We start from the raw sequence: 26,479 nt of genomic DNA on the forward strand, positions 1-26,479 counted from the left end.
CAGGTGCTAAAATGAACCTTCACTCCTGCACTCACTGCATCAGACTCTCAAGGGACTCAAAGAAGTCTGAGGCATCTGACTTTTCATAGAATCTTAATCCAAGGGACAGAAGCTTGAAGACAATAGAACAGTTCTCCATAAAACTATACAAATCTGCATATTCTCAGCTTGTTCAGGAGTTTAATAAATTGGTCTTTTTCTCAGAAAATTGGCCGAACTTCCACTGGAAGTTTGCTGGAGATGGCTAATTGACTTGAGATACATTCTGTAGACATTTTACATAGAAATCTATTCCAGCAGTCAGTTGGAAGGGTATTTTATTGCTCAGCTGTATAACTGATATTCAAAAATGTGTGGGTTTTGCAATTTCTGGGGCCAAGCTTTTACTTTTTCAGGAAGCAATCTTTCTGTCTATGATTAATGAGTGTGTTGAATTGTCTAAGGTAGGGAACAACAGCTTGAAATTACTGTCATGAGCTATGGGAAACCAAAGGGAGAGTGTGGAACTAGATCTCCAGCAGGAAAACAGCTGGTAAAAAATTAAGCCAACTGTGTTTCCAAGTCAATCCTGGAATGCAGTATGCAAAACAACATGTGTTCAATCAGAAATCCTCAAAAGAAAAGACTATTTTGTCAAGCAGATTAGCTGCCTCAGATGAAGGACATTATAATCAACTGAGAAACTTGTACCTCTGTAGGTCTTCTTTTCCTTGGTTTCTTTATTTTCTGATTCCAACAGGAGCTGAGAGCACTCAACATCATAAAACAGGGGAAGCTTTAAGGGAGCATGACAGCAAGCACTGTCTCCAGACTTGAACTGAACAAATTTCTTGTGATACTTAATGGTTTTCTCCTAAGACAGCCCACACTCACTAATCTCCTCTACACCGTTAATCTCACTCCTGCCTCTGGGTGGGAATGAGATACACTGCAGAAAATTCTACCACATCCATCAAACTCCATCCTGTCACTCCATCTTCTGATCACACCTTCGGAGACATTCACCCAACTGCCCCACAGGCAAACAACAGCAAGACAGAAACTTTACCAAAGCTCTGGAAGGCAGACATTTTATATATGTATTTATTTATATATTCACAAGAGCAATTGTTTTATCTTAAAACCTTTCTAAAACAGGAATATACTGCAGGTTTTGGCAGTAGAGATAAAATATTACGGGATCCAGCCTTATTTTGTTTTTCTCATCCAAATATACACATTGTTATAACAGAGAAATAATTGCATCCAGAATTATTACTGCTGCTTGATGACCAAAATGCCTCATTCACTGCTCTGCATTTGAAATTGCTGCAGATATTCATCTGCCCTGGCCAAGAACAGCTTCTTTTGGGTGGAGGAAAAGAAAAGAGGCATAAACATGGTTCACTTAAAATGCAGTGACAAAAATGGCATTTGAAGGCCTGTGTTCAAAACAGTCCCATATTGTTATTACAGATGGAAACAGTGAGGGAAGAGAAACAGAAGAAACAAAAGCCAGCTTTTGTGAGTTCCAGAGCAATCCCTTATGATCCTGGGTCTTGTATAAGATGATTTGGAAGCTTTGGAAAGGCATTCAGGGTCTCTCCCTGAATAAGGCACTGAAACACACTGTCTTCCATGAGCCTGGCCCAGTGCCACGACAGTTTCTGCATAATTCATTGCACGTTTTGCTAAGTGTTCTCTGTATATCTATATAGATGTATACACATAGACATATATGTATTTTTCCATATGTTTTCCTGCAAAACAGACAAATAAAATAAGTTACATAATGGAATACAGAATTCAGAATAAGACAAACATAGTACCTGTTGACATGTCACACGTGCCCCAAAACTAAACCAGAGAGGCATTGATTTTGAATCTGCCCTAAGTCTGCAGATATAAATTATTTCTTGTTTAACAAAGTTTTCATATAACTCAGCCAGGAGGGCTAATGTTTGACTTCCCGAGTACCTTCTGCCCTTTTCAAGCCCCATCATCTTTTAAGCTTATTAGCACTATTCCTAGCAATTCCTTGTGTCATTCTCAGTGACAAAATGTTGATTAGGGACAAAACTATCTTTTCCTCACTCTTAGGTCTCCAGAAGTAAAGAGCAATCCTGAACCTCATCATCTTTGAACATAAGATGCTTAAGAGATGAAGTAAATAGATCACTATTCTTATGAAAAGAATGCATATTCTTCAAATATCTTTGTCCCTGTATCTTTTTTCCTGCAGCTGAAGAGATTCAGGTAGACATGCTATTCTTTCCATAAGAAATACACTAACCATAACATTATTTTTCTCCTCCGAGTGATCAGTGATTTAAATACTGCTTGAGACAGAGTTTGTAATCTAATGACACATTTAACAGTGGGTCTAATCTTACTTTAATTTGTCATCTATTTTCACCTCATGTCTTCTACATCAGCAAGCTTCACAGTTTGTTCTCTGTTTTCCTTTGGAAGTAATTGCTTAAAATTATCATGAAATATCTTTGCATTTTTTGTTATCAGAATTAGCGAACAAGGACCTGCATCTTTAACTACTGTGTCTTATTGGCTATAAACAAAAGCCAATAAGAATAGTCCATTAAGAAGTCTGATAAAACATATATACTGTTTCATTTTACAAAATATTGTACTTTCAACCCTTTTTGATTTGTGATTCCCAGTCATGCTTTAGTGGAAGTCTTTAAGTTCAGGGTTCAGACATTCACTTGTTATACTTCAATCATGTGTGTAAATTGAATTATTTACACAAGAGTCTGAAAACTGGGGCCTTAATTTAACTCAATTACAGCTGTTACCTCCCATGTGATGGGATTGTGTAAATTCACATTTTATCTCAGTTCTTCTTCTTCTTCCTCATCCTCATCCTCATCTTCCATTTCCTCTTCTGAGTCATCCTTATTCTTTGAACTGTTGCTGAATTCAAGGTTCCCTTCAATATCCAGTACCTGTAAGTGCTTCAGGTTTTGGAAGATACTTTCTTTCAGTGCTCCAACTGCAATTTTATTAAACCTTAAACAAACAAAAAGGCACCCTTGTTAAAATAAACCCATTTTTATAAACAACAGAGAAATTAGGGGACTAAGAGGAAACCATTCTGCAGCTACTCTATACTGAGCCCAAGCTACTCTAAGTTTACACTGACTCAAAACAGCACTCTAGAAGTGCTGACTCCTCTGCATAGGGAAAGAAAAAAAATCATGATACTGGAATTCCTCCCCCACAAATTCTTTCTCTTGCTATTCTCCTTTCTCCTTCCCAGAGAGGAAAAGCATCTGCTTCACAGCCCATATTTTAAAGTATAACTGATTTTTCATAAAATTCTGTGTCATTCCTGGACAGTTTAATTTTTCACCTACTAAACTCAAAATAAAGTAACCCTTTAAACACAAAGCAGTCATTTTTCAGCTGTTATTTGCATTTCCAGGAATACAAATAAACTAATCTGCAGTTTATGAACCTGTCACAGATACTGATCTGTTACTTTTGAACATGCTTAGAATTGTATTCTCTGTAATATTCCATATGTATATTATTGCTTCACAGCACTGCAGTGATTAATGGCCTCCCATTAAAAATACGACTGAGCTTGGGTGGAGTTGCCTCCTGAATATGTTAGCAAAACTGTTTTGCAAATTCCTTTTTTCTTTATATAGAAATATAGAATGTGGCATGTGGTTTCTGGTTCATATCCAAGCATTCACTAAAATCTCATAAATGTGAGCAGCTGAATAGACAGACTGCTCTAATTTACACCAGACTTTGTAATTTTGTTTGCTTGGTATGGAATCATTCATCCATAAAGGTATGCTCCAGAATTATTCAGAACTACAGGGCAGTTTAGCTGCACATAGTCAAAATAAGACCATATTTAGTCTTCTGCAGCCTAGGCTTTTTGAACACAGCCGTTGGATCAGCTTAATCATATATTAAAGAATTCATAAATTACTTCTAAATAATATTTTCAATAATATTCCATCAGATTAAAACTGAATATATCACAGGGACAGAGTCCCTTCTTGTGCTATAAATCTCTGCTTCAGTCAGTTGTTACTGTGAGTTTACATTACATGTAAAAAAAGGTCAGTATCTGTCATCTACAAAAACAGAGTCCTCATCCAACTGACAGAGTGGGAAAGAACCCAGCAAAGCCCCTAAACTGGTTACGTAACTGTCACAGTTGTAACTTGTCACTTGTTTCTGACAAAGCTATTGAGGGAATACACACAACTCCAAGATTAGTCACACACACCTCACTGGAGGGGGATTTTGTCAAAATCCATGGCCAACAGACACAGGCAAAGCTGCACTTCTACTAGGGGACTGTAAACTTTTGGTTCACAGCTGAATATTGGAATATGACATCATGTTAAACATTAATTGCCCAGAATTACTGGCATGCCCAATCCATTCTAATAAGCATAGAAAAGACAAGCTTTCTAAAAACAGCTTATTATGTGTATCCATGTTGTTTCTGAGCAGATAAATCTAGTTTTGTCACATATTAGTATAAACCAAATATGCTTGTTCAGAAAGTAAGAATTTTAAATACTTTCTAAAAACTAAGTAATTATAAAGTAGATGAAGAAGGAAAAAATCTTGTGTGTTGAAGTGGAAGCTTGACCTTACCTGAGGTAAATCCCCTTTATTTTGGGTGTGGATTCAAAAGCGTTCTCTGAAACCGTTGTGATCTTGTTGTTCTGGAGATACAGATATTCCAGGGATTCTGGCAGGCCTAATGGGATAGATGTCAGTTGGTTGCCAGCCATGTCTAGTGACTGCAAGGAAGAGACAACAACGGGTTAAATAACTGAATTTACATGTTAGAAACACACTAGAAAGAGATTTAATTTTGAAGTTATATTTATTATAGAATAAAATAATTTATTCTACCTCTAATTTGCAGCAAGGTAAGTATGGCCAAGACAATTATACCTCTTACATTCCTATTTAGCATCCTGATTTCACATGGTATGTCATGCTGGTTTGTTTCAGAGTTCCAGCATTTCTTTATCTCTGTCCCCAGGCATTAGCCCATGTCTGTTCAAGTAAATTAAAAACAGGCTGGGTTTCAGATATGCAGGAGAATTCCTTGGCATCTGCTACTGTGAACACTTTGCTGGCTAAGGATGGTGATAGGTACAGTTACACATAAAACCATCTGGAAATATTCTAACGTGGAGAATGTATGAAGACAGCAGGACTAAAGGTCATGGTTGTTTCTCAGATTAATTTTATGCAAGAGAATGGATCAATAGAAATGTTTTGTTATTCTGTATTGTAGTATTTTCCCAGCACTAACCTGACACTATTTACCCACTATGCAAAGCCACACTTTTGCAAAAAATTGTCCTCATTCCAGTGTTTTTATTCCTCACATAATGCCAGTCTGGAAAACAATTATCATAGAACCATTGAATTGTTTAGGTTGGAAAAAAGCTTTAAGGTCATTGACTCCAACTGTTAACCTGGTACTGCCAAGTCCATTATGTAAATGTCTTGCTTTGCAGTTGCAGAGTCTCCAGTGATTTCCATGGAAACAGTGTGGACTGAAGTATATATTAAGTATATGCATGATCAGGATCTTTATGGGTGGCTATTTGCCAAATTCACTCCAGTGCAACAACTCAGAAACCAACTGCGTAGTTAAGGACTTAATGATAAAAAAGATTCAGCTGGAAACAACCAACAAGAATGAATGCTTTTCCAAAGAAAAGCAACAGCCATAAATACCCCATTAGTACAGCAGAACTTTAAGTCTGTGCTATTATCTGAATCCTGTTTAATGGGAGTGGGGTTTGCTGTGGGGTGGCCAATGGTTGAGTCAGCAACACCTCTGGCTTTACACCGACTGCAGGAAGGGAGAGTAGAACAAAAGTTCCACATAATTGTGAATCTGGACCTCTGAAAAGGAAAGCTCATCATTCCAACCAGCAACTCCAGCTACCCAGCAGGGATCATGACCCATTTTTGTTTGAAAATAAAACAATCTACATTTTATTAAGGTACTGCAGAAAAACAATCCCAGCTGTCTGTAATTTTTAACAGCATCTTCCCTTCCAGGCTGCTTTGCATGTTAAATATATTTGCTCACACGGGTATCAGTGAGGCACCAAACAAATGCAAAAGGTATTATTCAAGCCAGGGACCAAACCTGCAGCTGATGCAAAGAGCACTGCAGCCACTGTTGCTGCATTGCTGTTTGACATTAACTGAGAAACAAGCTCTTGGTTATTCCCAGACACAACAGAAAGGGAAACGTTCCCATAGATTAACGTCAGGATTGTCTGAAAACACACTGGGGGCCAGTGTGACATATGCTGCATGTCCTTATCCCTGATCTGCTCTGAGATGTGCACTCTTTGCCTGTGCAGTGACCTGACCATGTGTCCCCTCCATGGCTGCTGTATGACACAGGCAATACCTTTCACTGCAGGAAAGGGGCCGTTGCCTAAAAGGAAATGCAGACAAATCCTTCAGCCGGCGTAACAATTCTGAAAGGTCATTTTGCTCAGCACAAATGTGATTGTTCCTGCCTGCCTTATGGTTTGTGTTTAACTTTCTCCAACAATTAAGCAAATGAGAAGACTGCTGATTGAATCCAGACCCCGAGCTGCTCCCCAGGTGCCTTAGCCAGCTGAGCTGCTAAATCCTACAGCTTGGCTTTTCTGACTATAAGCTGATGTGGGGGCTTTGAGAATTAAGAGTGTTTTTGTTTATGCATTCCTTCCTCCTGCTGTCTCTGTTCAGAGCTGATTTTAAATCTTTTGGGAGACAAGCTGTTTGAAAGGCCTAATTTCAGTTTTAATGACAACATTCACCAATGTTTTCCTGAAAATATAGGGCACTGTCAGGATTCAGACACAAAGCTGGACTGGCCAGCAGTGGAAGGTGCCCACCTCTGGCACAATAGCATATCATTTCTACTCTAGAAACAGAGTGTGTAGCACTAACAATGCAACCCCAAAATACGAGGACCAAGCACATTTAGTATTGGTGCTACATAATTTGATTTAGGCAGACAGATGAGGGTATCAATGTCATTAAAACAATTAGAGAAGGTGGTGTTTCTACCTGAAGACTGCTGAGTTCTCTCCATGCTCTTGAATAAATTGAATTTACTTTCAGTTTATTGTTGCTCAAATACAGTTCCCTCAGTTTTGTCATCCCAGACAAAGTCCCTTTTGGGATGATGCTTATCTCGTTCTCCTTCAGCTTCAGAACCTGCAAGTTCTTTGGAAAGCCAAAAGGCACTGTGTGGAGATTGTTTCCAGAAAGATCCAGGGACTTCAGTTGCCGCAGTTTACGGAAGGCCTCCCGATGGATCTGGGGACTTGTGAGCTTGTTGTAGCTCAGGTTCAGCTCTTCAAGGAAGTAAGTGGTAGCAAAGTCATTCCTGTTAATCTCTGAGATCTGGTTATGAAGGATCATCAGTGTCTTCACTCGCCGGGGCAGCCCACTGGGGATCCTTTCTAGCATGTTGTTGTACAGGTGGACAGTGTGCAGCTTCTTTAAGCCCTGGAAGGCTAAGGGGTGAATGCCTCGGGCTTTTAATTTGTTATTGTGGAGCAGAAGGTACTCCAGGTTCTTAATTTGGGTCAAGACATCTCTGTCAATCACCTTAATTGCATTCTTCTCCAGGTGGAGGAGGACGATGTTTCGAGGTAAACCACTTGGGATTTGTGAGAGGTTATTGCTGGACAAATCCAGATATTCAAGACTAGACAATTTCCTTGGGAAAGCAGGAAAGAAAACATTTTGATTCTACAAGGTGAAACAATAACCAACTTGCTCAAAGATTTTGCAGTCTTTGCTTTAGAGCCTTTTTACCCAGCACAGCACCCACAACTGACTACCTTTTTCTGACTTGTGACTTGAGTGATATGGACACCAAAACAGGGAGCTCCCATATTGCCATTAGGGATTAGGACTAGGCACTGCCACTGCTCCCCAGCCATACCAGCAAGAGAACATGCCAAAGTTCACAGACACCCAAACTGCCACTGAGCTGAGGCCCGAGATCAGTTGTGCAGTCCCAGATAAAAACATGTGAGCAATTTTAGTGAACAAATACCACAAGGAAAATGCCATGGGACCACTACCAGAACACGGAGTTTAGCTCTCAGTTTCACAGAAACAAAGCCTGAGCATGAGTAATTTCTGTCTCTCCTAAAGTACTTGCTGAAAGTGAAAGGCAGGTCTGCTTTCTAGATGATGAAATGTTACTTTTATGAAAAGCAGAAATGCTAACTTAGTGTCCTAGGCTAAGGTAGTGAACTTCTCATGACCCTCCAGTATTATGGAAGTGAGTCAGGGCTAGAGCTGCTTTGTGTAAGCTACTGAATCTGGATTCCACAGTCTCAGTTGATGCTAAATTAAATCCTCAGACCAGCCACTTATACCAACTGGATATGGATCAATGGTTGTTCCACAGCCAGGACTGAGGAACCCTGTATTCCCTTGTATTTCAAGTCAGTTTCTCAGCTCAAATTAGAGTTTTAATCTACTTGACACAGCATAACCTATTGCAGATGACCAGAGAGTTTTCAGGAAACAGGAAGACTAATGTGTTACAGACATTACTTACTGGTTACTACACTGCTGTTCCAGCTATCCAAGCATGCTCTGAATAAACAAATAAAATCTTTAGGTAAAATACTTCACTGCTGCCATTTGTAAGGTTTCCCCAGAATGGGAATATCTTAACAGAAATTATATGTCCAACGTGACCTGGAGGTGAACTCAACACAGATATAGTAAACTACTAAGGGAGATTTCTGGGAATGGGAAATAGAAAAGGAAAGCACAGTTTGTTATATTTTTGTATCTGAAGATCAGGAGGGTTTACAGAACTAAATTATGGGCAGGACCGATTGTGTGGTCTGGATTTTCAGGTAGAACAAGGGCAGCATTCAGTGCAAGCAGAGAAAAAAAAATGTTAAGTTTTTGAAGTGCTAAGTCCCAGGCTAAATATAGGACAGCCAAAGGCTATTTCTGTTGCACCAGTTGGTAGGAAAGCTTTTGCAGCCATCTGGCTCTTGAGTAGCACCACTGCATCTCTGCCTGCTCCAGCAACCACCTGCACTGGGATACAGCTGGGCATGGGCAATTCACAGCTCTGTGTGTGTGGGGCTGCTTTCAAGCCACCTTCACAGAAACACACAAGTGGCTCCAGGGAAGATGAAGGTCTGGTTTTAATGCCCAGTGAAGTGCCCTAGAAATTGGAAAGTCTCAGGTATCCTCACTTTTGACTGTTTTGGAAGAGCAGAGAGTAGCTTTCAATGTTGTTCTGCGTGGCTGTTCCCAGAAGGGACTTAGTGCCTGGTGTGACTGGGTCTGTGGCAGGCACAGACCAAGTCTGATTAGACTGGAGTGGTCCAGTCTAATGTTCAGTGTTCTGTCTTTTGTATGAAACAATTCTGCAACAACTCACCCAGACCTTTGCTCTTGAATGGCATCATCTGCATCTCAGACTTAGCAGTGAAATGCATAACATCATCCAGCTTTGAATAACTTTACTTTCTACTGTGTCCTTTGTTCAGTAGATGCTCAACTGTCCCAGAGGGGGCAGACAGACACAGAGGTACACAGTGCACATCTCAGTCTCACCAGAAAGTTTCGTTGTCCATTCCCTCATTAGACAAGTAGTTATTCTGCAAATACAGCTCCCGCAGCCCGGCAAGCTCACTGAAGGCTCCTTTGGGAATCTTCTCCAGCTTGTTGCTCTAGAGTCACCAGAAGCACAAAGCACAGTATTTGGCATCAATCAACACAGCATTTGGGTTCTGTTCAACTAGCACGGGCAATTAAAATTCAGAAGGGCTAAACATGAAATATTTAGTGGGCATTATAATGTGATGGACAGACTGGACCAGATTCATTTGTCAACTTATATAAAGTAGAAACCAACCCAGACAAATTTGGCTGAGTGTCTCAATAAATAATAAAATAATAAAATCACATCTGAAGTACACCCCTCAGATATTTCTGGCCCAGTTTTGGCTGCCTCTCATTTCTTATTGTCCTGTTTTTTCCCAGTCGAAATATCAAGGTAAATGTTACAACTGACAGATGGTGCACTTGCAAATAAAACACTTATTTCTCTGCTTATCTCCTCTGCAGGGAAGGAGACAAGTTCAAAGCATAATCCTCACAGTGTGAGACCCCTTTTGGAGATAATGATTATCTGAAAGTGTTGAAAAAATGCAGGAGACAAATAAGTTCATACTTTGGAGGGAAATTCCAGCAATTTAAAGGACTGGACTGGTTGCGTTTACTTTTCTTCAAGCTGGAGAAGCCTGTACTCTAGAAGACTTTAGCAGGAATTCTGGTGAAACCTTCAAGGGAAAAGAGAGCTGGGAGGCAGCACAGAGCTGCCTCAGTCCAGGGCTGATAACAGACTCCAGTCTCTGCATGTCCAAGGAGCTGTCAACACTCAGAGCAAGCGGACCCAGGACTCCCCACCGCTGTGGCTCTCCCATTGCTGAGGCTCAGATCTCCAGCTCAGACATGATGAAGTGTTTTTATCAGAATCAGATGACATGGAATTAAAAATGTTGGAGAGTAGTTAACAGCACAACTCTGCTATTGCACTATGGCTGGAGGAGTTGCAGTAATAGAGAATGTCTGATCCAAACTGAATTGCCAGTTCAGTAGCAAGCAGCAGCCACTGATGCTGGGAAGCAGTGGTCTGTGTGAAATGAGTCAGTGAGCAAAGCCAGTACAGAGTGGGTAAGCAGATGTCAGGACAAGTGGCATGAGTGGCAAACTTCACACATGGCCATGGAATGATGCACTTCCTGTTCTAATATGTATTAATATCATTTTATGCGGGGAGGAGACCAACAATGCAACCACACAGGGATTTGCAGTACATCCCCCTGCAAACACAGAAAGGCATTTCTGCCCCCTGTGAGCGTTCTGGTGATTTGCAAAAACACACAACTGCTTATGGACAAAAAAGGAAGGAGATGGGGACAGCTACTGTTGAGAATACAGCAGGCAAGGCCTCAAGTGGGCCTGGGGGCACTGGGATGTCTTGGCTGTGCGGTGTGAAAGCCACAGTTACTCGTCACAATCCTAAAGGATTACAAAATGTCGTTGCCATTACCTGTAAGTGTAATTTATATAGTGCTGGAGGGAGATTCTTTGGAACATACTTCAAGAAATTGCTGGACATGATGAGTATCTCCACATTTTTAGAGCCATTGAACATATTATCAGGTAACCCAGCATCTGAAAGTTTGTTGTTATGAAGATACACAGATCTGTTAGAAGGAAGCAAAAGATGAAGTTCAACAGATAGGGAGATCTGGAGTTTTTGTTTACTTAGAGAAAGCTTAGTTTAAAACCTAACTTCAATCTTTTCTTCTTTTCTTGAGATAATTAGATTTGTTGTTAAAATGTGCTTTTCAACTTAGCAAGGGGTACAGATGCAAAACCAAATGGTTAGCCCCAACACTCTCTGAAAGTTATGTCTATTCAAAATCCAAACTTGCACATGAATACAAATTTCACAAGTCCCCTTAACTTCTTTACAAGAAACTGAGTGCAAGCCTGGGACTTTGCAGTACTTAGAAACACAGAATGTCAGTGTGGGGCCTCACTCAGAGAGTTAGAATTCATCTCTTTTTTAACAGATATGGCCCCAGTTTTAATTTCACTTTGGAACTGAGTCTGGACTGCTTGGGCTTACAAAATCAGCCTGGTGGTCTCATAAGAAAGGACCATCTCTTAACCCTCCATTCTTTCTGCTCCCATGAAGGCTGGAAACACCCCAGGAAACAGTTTCTCTCCTACTCCTAGAACTCAGAATAGGATACTGACAGAAAGACAAGAGATTTACTCAGTCTGGCAGACTTTTCTCTGTGCTTTGGTTTTTAATGAGCCTTTGAGATCAAGAGACAGAGTTTCTTACTTTTCCTTTGCCCTTCTTACTTTCAACTTTTAATACTCACCAAATAGTTTCTCCAAACAGATTTTCAGAAACTGATTCATCCTTACACAGGTTTAAATTCTGTACAAAGCAATGTACCTTTATGAAGTTATTCCTCTTTTTCACTGGCTTAACTGCTAAATTAATTCATTTTACTTCTTTTTAACAGAAGAAATTATAGGCTTTTAGTGACCTTGATTACCTCTTCCTTTCCTGTGTTTACCTCCAGATACAGCAGGCAGCTAAATTTGTAGAGAGAGGTTAAAACTGCAAAATTGTCAAAGTGAGCTTTTTTAACTTGTTCTTGGATTCTCTACCAGTAGCAGAGAACTTGGCAACATCCTTCTGGAAGGAAGGAAAGGCTCAGTATGGAAATACAATTGTGTGATCACACACTCCAGGGAGTTCAGAGCTACACTGGAAGTATTGTTTACCCTGCATGGTCAGCTGTACTTTTAACTCACAAATATTTGCCTTTCTGAAAAACTTACTCTCCAAATAATCAGTCTGAGATCATGAACTCTGCTGGGGGCAAAAAAAAACCAACTGAAACAACTGTGTTGGGATTTTATATAACTAACCTTGGAAATCAATTAGCTCTTATTCTGATTAAAATTTGTGTTTGTATAGAAGAGTGTGAAAATCACTTCAGAAGAGTCAATAATTTTAATATGGAATCAAAACACAGCAGCATCTCCACCTGAGATTAAGGAAGAAAACATGGATAAATCTAGCTTCTTTCATAATGAGGTATTGCCAGAAATCTGTGAGTGACTCAGCCCTTTCAGCTTCCAAGAGCCTGAGAGACTAAAGGCCCAGGAAGTGCAGAGCAGCTCCAGCTCTCAATGAATTCAGTGGGAATGGAAAGTTCTTCAGTTCATCACAATGCTGAGCTGTAGGGGCTCAGCTGGGCCAGCTGTAATTAACTGCTTCCAAACCTGGCTGCACAAATCGTTCCCAACAGTTTGGAGGATCTGGATGGTGCACTGTGTGGATGCTGCAGATTACTCAAAACCCCTTCAGCAAAGCCCACACCTCACAGGAGGTGGTCTGGGTGCCTCTGGGTTTGACATGGAGGTGCTGCTGTCAGTCCAGATGAGAAAATCACAGCCTGAACCTAGCAGAGACCTTTGGCAGCAGATCTGGAGTATGAACCCCTTCTGAAGGTGCTGAAGTGCTTACCCTAAATAGAACTGAGTTCTACTGCTCTGAGTACTGTCCCATCCACCTGATTTTACTTTTTAAAATGAACAGACTGTAATAAAACTAGAGATTATTAGACAGCTAATCTCCATTTTGAGAAACTTAATTGTTCTTTTCAACTCAAATACACAAATAAAATGGGGGCAACTTCATTTGATATTTGCAGAAGTGTCTGGCAGCTAGCAAAAGCCCTTGGAATGTGTTTGTTTGATCTTTTATGCTGAGAATAACAAACAGCTTCTTTCCAAAAACACAAGTAGGCAATAATATAGTTTAGCCAGATATTTTCTTATCACCCACCAACTGCATCCAAGCAGTGGCAGAACACCAGTATTGTTTTACTTCCCAGTCCCTTACCTCAAGTTTGGTTTCTGTCCAAATGTGAGCCCATATATCTTAGTGAGATAATTGGCTGCAAAATCTGCACTGATCAAGGTATTTGGTAGGAATTTTGGAGCCACTGTTAGCTGTAAAAGAAATATACAGGGGAGTTCCAATGAAATGCAGCAAATGTTTTAACCAAGTATTAGAGCAGCAGCAAAACACTTTCAAATTTATCTTCCCTAAACAGGCAAAGATAAATTAAACTGAATGTAGATTTCATGAACAAAAACAAATTGTCCTCACTCACTAATCTGTCCAGGAAGGAGACAGACTTTTGCTCTAAGATATGAAAATGTTTGTTTTGGTTGGAAGGGTCCTGTCTCTTTTTGGTGGAAGAAATCAAGAAATTGTTATTCAGAGACCAAACACTTTGCTTATTATTGTTCCTAATTCCTCAGTCTGCTGTGCCAAAAGAACTCCAACCCCCCTCACAGTGACCTACTGCTCATTCTCTTACAAAAGTGTATTGTGGAGGGGAGGTATCACTTCACACCTCTGCTCCACTGCAGCCATTTATGAAGATCTCTGCAGGGGGGATTCAGGCTCCCAAAGAACAAGGACACTTCTGGGCCAAATGATGAAATATTGAATGGCACTTCAAAGCAAAGGGTACAGTGATACCTTGTTCAATAAACAAGTGATGCATCAGGAAGTACAGTAAGGCCCTGTCCTCAAAACTTTATAGCTGACAACAGGTATAGGACTGAATGTGTTGCTCTTGTTGCTGTTTTTATCAGTGATTTTAAAAGCTAATCCTAGAAACACCTGCATCTGAACAAATTGATGGAATAAAAAGCAATGGTCCAAAAAAGCTGTTTCAGAGAGCATCCAGGTAATACAATAGCCAGGTTCACTGAGTGGCTGTTAATAACAAAGTCATTCACCCACAAACCAAGAACACAGGTTACTATCCAGGCTGGATGGAGGGCAGTTTTCTGGCAAGCATACACCCAGGAGCTTTATGTATCAAGATAAAGCCCTTGGGAAACAAATTTTTAACACAATGCTGTACCAGATGATCCTTGAGTAGAGAAGACAATGAACTGCAGTCAGCAGTTGCAGCCACCCTGGTTCTAGGTATTCACTGCAGTACTAATGAGACCACTCTGTTTTACGTGCACTCCAAAGGGAGATACTGAAATCTTTGAGATCAGGATGGGAAACTGGGGCAATGGAAGGGATCTGCCTTCTAGCCTGAAGTTCATGGAATCTGTAATCTTCCTCACAGCTCTGTTGGATAAATCTAGCTTCTTTCATCATGAGGTATTCATCATGAGTGAAACAGAACCTGGCTCTTTCAGCCTACAAAGCACAGCAAGACTCACATAATGAGAAACCATATTTTTCAAACTTTTATTACCATAAAACTGCAGTGGGTTATGAATAATTGTGTAAAACCAAAAATATCTAAGATATGAGCACTGTGTGAAAGAAGAGACATTTTATTGGAGAACTGCCTAACCCAAGCCTTAAACTATGTATTTATCTAAAGGCTGCCTACACTCCTCTCTACTGGTATGTCAAGAGTGCATTGATGAACTCCATCCATGACCTTTCAATTTACTGGAGTCATAAAACAGTCTTAAAAAAAAAAAAAGAAGAATACATTATTTATTGGTTTTCATTTTCAGCTGTCCCAAAACTTCCATCCTTAGCCTGTCTTAAACATTTGTGTGTCACAAACACACAAAAAGATCTTTCCCACAAATCACACTCCTATCAGCAATTCCAGATGGTTTGTGAGCACTGGAATGAGCCATTCTGCATATTCCTGCAGTTGCTCTTGGCTTTGGTGGTAATCTCTCACCTCCTGATCTGGGAGATATGATTTCAGTGAGCTGGATAAAAGCACTCATCTCTGACTGAGAAGGTCTGACTGCCTCAGAATGAAATAAGTCTCTGACATGATGTAACACTGACAATTCAGACACAGGAAACAAGACTTAATCATTTTCATACACAGTGGTACCTTAAAGCTTTTCTCCAGTCAATTAGGTCATAACTTTTGTACAAAGCAAAGGGCATGGCTCAGACATGTGAAATAAGAGACATCAGAACCACAAAAAAGAGGAAAGAAAATGAGAAGTTTAATCCAAAAAGAGTTTTCACTTGCTCAGGGTTTTGCTTTGGCATTTCAGCACTTGGTCATGAGACCGATTTTCACTGATTACCTTCTTGAAGAATTCATGACAGATTATTTTAAGTGTTAGCAAAAATAAAGTTGACTTGAATAGCTTTGTCTAATTTTTTCCCTAACAAGAAGCAATCTGCCATTTCTCCTACTGCAATTTTCTTTCAACTTTTCTGCTGCACCTTCCTTTCCATATGGCAGAGTGTTTCTCCACTGTTAACTAATGAATTCAGAAGATTAATACAAAAGTCATTACCAGATTTGAATTGCTTAGATTTTTCTTGCTTGGATGAAGCTTTGATAAAACCAGAAGTGCTGGATTGAGGTGAATGCCATATCACTTTGAGGATATGGGGAAATGTAAACCTTCTGTCACCAAAATCACCTGCTTATAGTCAATAATGACAGTTCAGGATCTGGTCTATCATTTGGTGGAATAATTTCTCTCACTAACAAGGTTTACTGTGCAATCTATTTGAGAGACAAAAAACACGAGAGTGGAATGAAAAATTGAAAAGGAAACTACAGCATCCACTCTTTACTTGAAGTACTTGTTACTCACAGGCCACAGAAGGCTTTTAGTCTCTTACATTTCTTTTCTCTGACCAACTGTGCCAGTTTAATGAAATATGATTTAGCTACATCTGATGGGATCACAATGGAAGATAAAGCAGCATTAAGATAATCCATAAAACAAGAAGCAAACTACCAGCAAATCCCTGCTCTCCTCCAGACACCACAGTAACTTGATCCCCAGTGTTTCCTGCTGCAGAGGAGATGCAGTCTGAAGCCAATCTGGTTTGTCCTGGCTTGTGATTTATAAAGAAATGTGTTATTTTTTTTGCGGGTCCACAACTTCTCACTGTAACTACTTGTGACATTCGCTGATGTTTGCAATTTCTTTTGGGATTCTTTTCTCTCTGCAGCAAGGCCAGAAAAACCAAACACTTTGTTTTGTTACACAGGGAAAATCAGAGTGCTAGGTTCTGGAATATTAGTCACAGTCTGGCTTGTTCCTTTTTATGGAGTTATTAACTGCCAAGATTGTTACATGGAAATGGTGCTTGAAAGAGAGAAAAGAACACAATGTTACTGTACTAAGGAATGGGTTCTATTCTCAATGTATGGAGTGATTCTGGATGTGTCTTGGCCTGAAACCTGAATGTGGCCACATGTATTTAATCAGGACATCAAATGGTCCCAGATTTTAAGAGGATAATAAATATATATACAGACATGCAGAAAGAGAGAGGGTGGGATGGAAGGGCAAGATTTCTGTAGACAAAGAAGCTCTGCCTGATGTTTTAACTTATATTTTTCTGTGGATCCTAATTTCTTCTGAAGCAAATATTTGTGGACAACCACTGGGGATAAAGGAAGCCGTAACAGGAACCACCCAGATGCAAGGGTATATGAGAAGCTATTTCATTTCCTAGCTTTGGCAGGAAAAATGTGCTTCTGTCAATACATCCAACCTGGGTCACAATAGGAAAGCACCTGGGATCTTCTCCATCAAAGGAAGAAATTCAGCTCCTGTCACTGCAGCTGAAATAATAAATTAATGACTGGCACAGCTTCACTGTGTGGGGGTATCCTCCCTATATCCAACCTAGTAAGAATGGGAGTCACGGAAAACTGCATAGCTTTTTACAGATCTTCATGGTTCAAACACAGGCAGTAGGATATGTTTGTTCACAATTTTTCAACCAGCCTCATCTGATAAGGCAGCATTTCATATAATTACCCAACATACAGGCAGGAACCAAATCTGCATGCAGATGACCCAAAGCCTACTGAAGACAGTGGTAATTTATGCATGCAGGGGCTTTCTGTACCTCCCTTCGCAAGGGAATCTTTTCACCAGGTGCAAAATAAACAAGTGTTCAAAATATACCTGCATGTGTAGCCTCTAAACTTCACCTACTGTTTTGACCTTAGATGAACCTGCATTAGAATAGCATTTTAGCACAGTTTTACTTATGTAGTATACACATTTTAAAAGAATTGACAAGGTGATAATTTAATTTTCAGAACCCAATTAGAAAAGAGCTCTGAAAGTCTTCAGAGCCTCTTACCTTATTGTTTGCCAGGTACAAGTAATTCAGGTTCTCCAGATGCTCAAATGCTTCCTCTGGCAACCCTTAAAAACAGGAATAACTAATCAGTGACATCAGCACCTTACTGCCTTTCTGAGTGAAAATACCAGAGGGCAGCTTTCCCTCTCAGTATCTTCTATGTGAGATTGAAACACTTTTTATAGCCACTGAAACAATCTGATTCAGACCTATTAGTATCTCTTTTAATTGGAAAAAGAAAAAAACAAACCCACAAACCAAAACAACCAATGCACACTTGTTAAGAGCAATTGAGGACTATTTAAAATCCTGATCACACAAGGCTTGTGGCCAAGCCCACTGGCAGGTATCAGGTACAGAGCTGTGCAGATCTGCTCTATGGCTGATTGTCAGTGCTTGAAGCAACCACACTATCTGAGAACCTTCTCCTGTAATTTGCATAAGATTCTGCAAGTTTATTTCTTGCTAGGATATAATCTGAGGTTGCTTAGTGATCAGATCAACCTGATGTATGACTATATTGCTAAAAGAACCTGCATGTCACAACCCTTCTCTTGCTCTGCTCCTCCACAATTCAGGTGTCCAAACAGTAAGCAGCTCAGAGAGCTGGTCCAACTCAGGGCTTATCCTCCCCCAATAATTATTAATTTTCAGCTGAGTCACTCCACATCCAGCTAATGACACAAGCACAACTGCTGTCACAATGGAAAGCCTGAAAGAAACACTTTCACCTGGCACTTGTCAAAGGCAAAGCTATTTTCCATGTCCAAACATGTTGGAAACTCAGGGCTGCACTGAAGCTTGTGAAAGAAAACATGAAGGCCCAAAGGTAATACTGTCAAAGGGTGGATATAATAAGCCCAGCTTTCCCTGTGCTATGTAAGATTGCTGTGCCTTGGGGCCCATGTATAATATGCCCACATTCTCAATAAATTTTGTTCTCTGAGATTTCAATAAAGATAAAAAGAGCATCCAGATCAAGTGGGTGACACATAAATTAATAATAATTACATCTTTTGTATCCCATATCCTCCTTCCTTACTGTTTACTCCAATTCCTCTGTTTCTTTTACTTTCCTCTTGTTAAGTTTCTCTAATAAGCATGAGACTGAACAAGCAAAACCTGCCTACAAAAATCAAAATTGTTTGAGAAGGTTATAAATGTCCTTATTTGCAATATACATATAAATTCAGACCAAATTTGACAAGGACAAAACTGGACCAAACTGCCCTGACTGACTAGACTGAACTAAACAAGGTCATTCAGGAGGAAATCATTCAGCATGTGGAGGTTTCTGGTTCCCAAGTGCATTGCATGAAGTGCCTGTGGGAGCAGAGGGAGTTTCCTGGATGAGGAGATCTCACGCCACAGTACACGAGCTGCTGCCAGGTCTCCTCCACTGGTTCAGCAGGGCTGCATTCCTCCACACTGAGTATTGTGTTTCAGATGATAAAGTGTCTCCATGCTCTGTGTGATGGCCAGAGGAGTGAGGCTCACAACAAACCCCTCCATCCAAGCAATCCATCACCCTGGCTTTCCTTATCAGCTGTCACTGGCCTCATTGCATAAGCTGGTGCTCTGGAGGCACAGGCTCTGTCCACCCCATGGCTCACCTTTTGAAGTCAGCCTGTTGTTTTGCAAATTGAGAGTTTCCAGTCTATAAAGACGAGCAAGCTCTTCTGGAAAGATTTCTTCTATTTGGTTATTCTAAGAAAATGGAGAGTATTAATCATCAACAAAGTAATCCAAAAAGGATCCCAGTAAACCCAGACTGTGAACTTCAATAAAATCTGGAAGTGAACCCACCATGTCAAATCCTTGTCAAGACTTCTCTCATAATGAGCCAAACTCAGATCTCAAACCAAAAACATCCAAACCCAGGAGCATTTGAAAGCCTGACTTCTGCTCATCTCCAGGAACATCCAGCTTATGCACCAGCAGCACACAAAGAGTGTGATTACGCCTGGCAAGACCCACAGTCAATCTGCCACAGCCAAACCTTGTAGCTGTAGCAAAGCATTTTTTAAAAGGTTGGCATGGTGGATTTCCAAGCTTATGGCTTCTGTTATTCATGGGTTGTTTAAAAAGCCACAGGTCACGGGCAGGGAACATCAAACCAGGCTCACTTGCACTGGTTGTGCTGTCATGGGTGACTGCCATCAGATTTTCATTCACATGCTGACTAACATTCCAGCCATTAATGACTGGTTCTAGCTTTAGCATCCAGGGGACCAGTCAAGGACCCATTGGAAGCCAGGCCAGTGCATTGAAAGTGACAGCTGCAGCTCCAAAAAGCTTCTTTTCTTTCGGTAGCAGAGGCAGGAGCCATGGCTAACACATGCCTGGGAGAGATCTGCTGAGGAAGGTGCCAGCTTACATTACAGTTTTTCTGATTGAAAAGCTCTAAATAAAATGTGCATTTCATCCATTGAACAGAATTGACAGATGGGAGCAATAAACCAAAACCAAAAGGGGCAGGCATTGAAAACCTCAAGCACAGCCACAACGCTGCCATACTCTGGCCCTTCAGGTGTCAGAGCACGGGCAGGGAAAGGACACCTGCCCAAATGCTGGTCACAAGGATCAATCAGCTAAGAGCAGAGCATAGAAACCTGCTGACAGTCTAGCACATCCTGATTCTTCTTCCTGAAGCTGGAATCTCACATCTTATATGACCTTTTCATGACAAGACATGAGGTGTCTGGAGCAGGACCACTTGCTGTAGGCATGACATTAGGCATGATGGGTGGCACTGGCCATGTCACACCTGCTCCTTGCTGAGTCCATGTGCTGCAGGGAGAGGTGGAACAGTGGGGAACATGGGCTGGCCCTGCCTCTGGACTGGCTCACTGCGTGGGAACTAACACATTGTGCTGCCCCAAGAATTCTCTGTCATTTAGCCCATCTTCTTCAAAGACACCTCAAAATGGAAGGGCTCCACCAGAAATTTGGGTTGGCCAAAGGAGAAACAAGAAATTGTTGGTTTGGACCAAAATTCTTCTAATGGAGCTGTGAGAAAATGAGGAGCTCTTTTTCCCCTCCCTGGATGTGAGGGGAGAGGATGCCGATAACCAGGAGCCGGTCCGGTTCCACCTGCTGCTCCCGAAGGGAGCCGAGGAGGGACTGAGGGAAGGAGCCGGGGTTCAGGGGCAGAGTGAGGGCACGGGGGGCGACGGATCGCGCCCTTACCTGCAGGGAGAGGTGGTTGGTCAGCTCGGGCAGCAGCAGCGGGAACTCCTTGAGGTCGATGCCGCCGCAGTCCACGACGCCTTCCTGGGTGCAGCCGCAGTCGCGGGGGCAGGTGGGGCCGGGCCCGGGCCGCCGCCGCTCCGGGCCGCCCTCGACGAAGTCGCTGTCGGCGGCGCAGCCCAGGGCCAGCAGCGCCGGGAGCCCCAGCAGCGCCAGCAGCGCCCGGCCGCCGGCGGGCATCGCCCCTGCGGGCCGGACAGCGGATCAGCCCCGCGGGACAGCGCCCGGCCGAGCCCCGCAACCCCGGCCCTGCCGGGACCAGCCCCACCGCCGCCTTCCCGCTCTCCCGGGGCGCTCTCACGGCCCCTCAAGGCACTCTGGGGACTGCGCTGCCCAACCAGTGGGTCCCTGGCACAGCATCCCCTGCACCGGCCCCGACTCCCCGAGATATTTATTGCTTTTTTCTTATTGAGAAACGCCAGATGACCCCGCAGATGTAGGGAAGAGGTTATGCAATGTTACTTCAATGTGGTTGTCTGTCGTACCGTTTCTCATAGTTTTCCATAGGAAGAAACTCTTCTCGTTATTTGAACATAAAGACTGATCAGGAGTGATTCTCAGAAGGGCTGCTACACGTGCATCAAACAATAACAAAACCTTGCAGCTACTGAAAACAGAGCGGGCTTCCTATGGATTTTGGACAGCGCTGATCTGAACCTAAGACACTTGGCTGATGTTCAGCTTTTATCTTTCTGGCAGCAGGTTAAAATAATCCAAACAGAAGTTGAGTATCTACTGGAGCAGCCAGCTGGCCCTAACCCAGCCTCCTCGGTCCCACTTGCTGCCCTTCTCAGATTTCATACATAAAGGTTTGCAGTCAGAGCTGGTTATGGCTTGTCATTTATCCTCTCAGCTATTTTTTCACACAAGGATTTAACAGCAATGAGAAAGACTTAGGCTGATCTTTTAAGGTGAAAAGGCACAATGGATTCATGACCTTATCAAATAAATACTCTCTTCACCTCTGCTCTAACCCAGATTCCTTCTTTGCATCAGAAACAAGAATCCCACAGAGCCAGACTGGCAGCTGTCAGAACTGTGTCTCCATTTACATCATTCACAAGTCTTTGCAGATCTGCACCAGGAGCTCTCACAGAGAGCTTGGATGCTTGGGAAGCATTGGAGACATCCTGCTCTCAGTCAGAGCCATTCAAGTCTTAAGTAATTTTTTAAAACACTGACTTGTACTTGAAGCAATGGGAGCAAGTGGGACTACAGGGTAGAACACCCCAAAACATGGATGCTGGTTTTGCTTTAGTCCTGTCTTTGCTACAAACATGCTGGGTGGATGATTTTAAGCATTTATCATTGTGTTCTTGATCACTCTTTCCCCTATTTCACTATTTTACAGCTTCCATATCTGTAATAGCTGAATATAATGAAATTCATCTCTTTTATAGAACTTTCCTTGTATGGCAGATATTAACACTGAGACCAAAACTGGCCATCTGAGTATGCCAACAGTAGATTAGTAAAATCCTTAGTATTTGGTGACCTAATCTCAGAAAATATTTCAGAAATCTAAGAGAAAATTATCTCAGAAAGTATTTCAGATCTGTAAGAAAGTATTTTTCCTATATAACAGCTCACCCTTACAGATAGTTGCCAAAGAAACTATAGACAGAAAACCTTGCATTTTCAGTTCTCAAACACCCCTGCTGTAACAGTGTCAACAGTATCAACGCTGTTCCCATAGCACAGTTACATTACAGTTTTTCTTGGGCTCTCTATGTTTGCAACATGCTGGCTTTTCCACATCTGTTGCTGAAAAGATGTTAGAAAATTAACATGAAATATTCTATCTATTACACACTAAGATTTTGGGGCAATCTCACCCCCTTATCAATATGTGTCTGCTACAATGCCTTTGGAGGGACTGCTGCTCTAGCACGGGGAGACACTTTGGATAGAGGAACATCCGTGTACATCTGGAGTGCAGGCAGTAAAACCAGGCATGATGGTGATTTTCTTTTAGTTCAGAAAGGCTGAAGTAAATCACTCCACTTCAACTCATTCCCATGGGCCTGATTCAAACTTTGTTAAGAAAGCTCTTAAAGGACTAGCTCAAAACCCACTAGAAAGAGTCAGTCCCCTTCCCTTGCTGTAGGTAGGCTTTGGAGCAGGTCCTGCCACCCAAAGACTGAAGTGACACTGAAACCAGCTCAGGGGTTTCTGTGGCTGCATCTTTCTGAGTCCAGAAACAACTGATACCTGCACTTCAGTGCCTCACAGCACAGGACTGCTACAAAAGGCACAGTCTCAAGAGGTAAACTGAAGTTTCAGGAGTTACTGAATGCTTCTCAGTGATTACAGTGCCCTCAATAAACCACAGAATCACTTTCAAAATATCTCATCTCTCTTACCTATCATTCCCCACAAGCATTCTCACAGGACTCACACACACAGAGGGAAAAACATCCACTGAAGGAGAAGATTCTCCTTCAAAATCAACAAGTTAGCTGAATTTGTTACACTGAGTATCCTTGATAAAAGCTGCAGCTGAAAGGCAGGCTGCTGCTGCAGGTTGTCTGACAAGCCAGCTTTAAAAAAAAAATAGAAAAACTCACCTTTGCTGTCAGAAATGAGATGAATGGAGAAGAACATTTCTCTTGCCCCCACAGGCTCTCTCAGCTCATGCCATGTCAGTAACATGCACTGAGCTCAGAGTGAGTCTCCCCTTTCCAAGCCAGATCCTTTCCAGATGTGAGCAGCAGAACTGGAGAGAGTAACAGGCAACCCTCTACCAGTGAGAGCTTCCTGCACTTCCCAGCGAAATCGGAGAGGAATTTTCCAAAGCCACCATATAGGAAAATGTGAGTAGGAAAGAGGAAGCAGCTATAGCCTGAATATAAAGACTTGGGAAATAAACAATCTCCCATTACTTTTGTCAACACAGTTTGTAAGATCTGTGAATGAAGCCAAGAGACAGCATGCAGGAATTGGCAGAAGAGAGGCAGAGACAGTGTGTGTGCTTCTGCATTTCACTGCAGGACACTGGAGCTGCACCGTTACTACATCTTTGAGTTTAGCTGCATTCAGTCTGAATTCCAGGTGGGAATGTCCTCTCATTCTCTGGGGGTCTGGTTCAAATTAGCTAGGAACAGATAGATCAGCAGTTTTTCCTGCATTTTATCTCCTTCCCCTTTAAGTCTCCCTCCTTTTCAGCACATTAACTGATCTTTGGGGACCAGTGATCAATAGGCTGAAACTACAAATGTCTTACAGGCAATGTCCCCAAATGTGCTGTGACACCCCATCCACTCAATCTCTTATCTTCTATGCCCTGCATTACAGCACTAACTTCAGAACTTTGCACCACTTTCACACACACAGACACTCAGCCCAGAAGCCTCACATTTCTTATTTCCCCACTCTTGGTGAAAGAACAGGAAGATATATTTCCTAACAGTATGCTCCAAGTGCAGCAATACTCCCAAGAAAGCAACACAGCTTTTTTTCCCTGACAGCAGTTACTATGTTAAATATAAAGCCACCTGTTTTGTGAGTGCCCTGCAGTGCTCCATACAGTACCTCCACAAAAACTGAAGAAGAGCTGTCCTCACCAACAACACGACCTTCTTGCTGAGTTCCAAAGAAGGGACACTGATTCTTCCCTCTCCACTCCAGCTGAACTAAAGTCTAAAGCAATTAAGTTATTTCCTCCCTCTCTTCATCCAGGCTTATATCAACTGGAACTGATCCCCCTGTGTGCCACGTGGAAGTTTGAAAAGTTAGAGTGGGAAGTGTGTTTTTACTGAAACCAAAATAAAAACAAAACAAAGCTGGCTGCTTTTTCCTGGTGACTCAGAGATCCAGGACACACTTGCCTGCTACCCTTTCTATATTACAAAACCCTGAGTCCATAAAACAAAATGTGCACATTTTTTTCAGGGAGGAGGAGTAGGGGGATTACCTCACTCACTATGGAGGCCAGAGCAGCCCACAAGGGAAAGGAAGTGACCAGCATTCAAGCTTCCCCAAAAGTGCATTTTTATCTGTGTTTTGGCTGTAGAAATATAGTAATTTGTTGTCAGGTAGCATCTAGAGGAAGTACAGGGCATTATGAAAAGAGGGGCATTGTGCCTCCTTTAGTGGGGAAGCAGAGGCACACAAGAGTCAGACATCAGATATCCCATGTGCAAAGGTAATGCACCCTCACACTGTGCTACACATTATTTGTACAGGCTTTTTTCCCCTCCAAGTTTTCACTTCTTCCACATCTTACTCTCCTACATTAACATACCCCAGACTCACAATCCCCCTTCTCCAGGCCCAGTGCTGCATTTCCATCATCCACACAAATTCTCAGGAAAACCAGAGCTGGAGTAAAATTTGTCTAAAACTGTTCTGCCACACCACTAAGCCAAAGGCTATGTCCTGCCATGGTACATGGATTCAGCAGCCACTGGTTTTGTTCACTGCAGCTTTCTGGAGCTTTCAGAGCAAAGAATTTCCACTGCAACACTCACACCACAGAATGAGCTGAGGGAGATATTTCCAGTCAAACTTGAATCTTCATGTTCTTGCATGTTCCCCATTGCCAGGCCTGAGTGGTGGCTGCAGCCTGTGTGAAGAAACATTTCCAGGTTTAAAAACTGAACCTGAAGACTCAGTTTAAACTTTGGTATGATTATCTTCAGATCTCACAGATGGCAGAGAACCAGGTCCTTGGGCAAACAGCTGCTGGGGCAGCTGTGACAGTGTGTGCCACAACAGTTCTTTGCCATGGGCCTGGCACAGGGCACCCTCCTGCACTGCCCAGCAGTAAAAAGCCCCTGTGCTGGTCAAGGACAGGCTTGGCAACCTTGAGCTCTTAGATTTCAAAGAAACTCTTGCAGACTTTAGCATTGTCCAGAGCAAAGCTGCACTAATTCAGTATATTCAATGTGAGACCTGCTCAGCTCTGCCTGTATTGTCACTGTCCTAAACAGTCTAAATTTAATTGTGATATGATAAACTCAAGTAACAGACACAGCAATCAGCAACATGGCACAGAACAAAAGATACAAGCAGATCTACTGAAGCACAAGCTCCAAGAACAGTGGTTCTCCAGGAATCAGCTCATTTGTGATCTGCCTGGAGTGAGCCACCAGGAATTCTGGAGGTTTTACTTGTATCTTAAAAGGTAACAAAGTGTTCTTTACTCTCACCTTTATTTATTTGATTAAGACTCTACAGAAATACTGACATTCCTGAAGTGCTCACTGCTATGTGCTGGTATTGTGCCTTTATAAGAAAGGACAGAAAAAAAATCATTAAAATTCTTCTAAGTAACTTGCAGTCACTTTGCTTCAAAAAAATGAATAATCACAACACAAGGAATAAAAGGGGGCTTTGTCTCCAGAGCAGGAAGTATTTTTCAGACCTAAGAATTCACAACATTGCCTAACCATGAGCCTATTGGCATCTGTATCTTGATCCAAATGAACTCTGAGATGTCTGTTCTCCCAGAGGACACATACAGTTAAAAAAAAAAAAAATCTATGACTGCTTTTAATCTACCTGAAA

General features: G+C 41.8%; 1 protein-coding gene across 2 annotated transcripts; it reads right to left on the minus strand.

Moving 5' to 3' along the window:
- Positions 1–699: 699 nt before the first annotated feature.
- PODN (podocan) lies at positions 700–24,818 on the minus strand. Of its 2 annotated transcripts, none has more exons than XM_018912458.3 (11): positions 24,503–24,818; positions 20,912–21,156; positions 19,336–19,429; positions 17,723–17,787; positions 13,490–13,599; positions 11,105–11,261; positions 9,604–9,719; positions 7,069–7,726; positions 4,624–4,772; positions 2,793–3,006; positions 700–1,739 (listed from the first exon to the last, which is right to left on the minus strand). In XM_018912458.3, exons 2-10 carry the CDS (start codon positions 21,149–21,151, stop codon positions 2,826–2,828), a joined length of 1,770 nt encoding a protein of 589 aa, XP_018768003.1. In that variant the 5' UTR covers positions 21,152–21,156; positions 24,503–24,818; the 3' UTR covers positions 700–1,739; positions 2,793–2,825. The 2 variants fall into 2 exon arrangements, with proteins under 2 accessions (XP_018768003.1, XP_009086986.1); XM_009088738.4 differs by having other exon boundaries at positions 23,539–24,818.
- Positions 24,819–26,479: the final 1,661 nt, after the last annotated feature.

Source organism: Serinus canaria, chromosome 8 (genome assembly GCF_022539315.1).
Source record: "Serinus canaria isolate serCan28SL12 chromosome 8, serCan2020, whole genome shotgun sequence".
In the NCBI taxonomy this organism is placed as follows: domain Eukaryota; kingdom Metazoa; phylum Chordata; class Aves; order Passeriformes; family Fringillidae; genus Serinus; species Serinus canaria.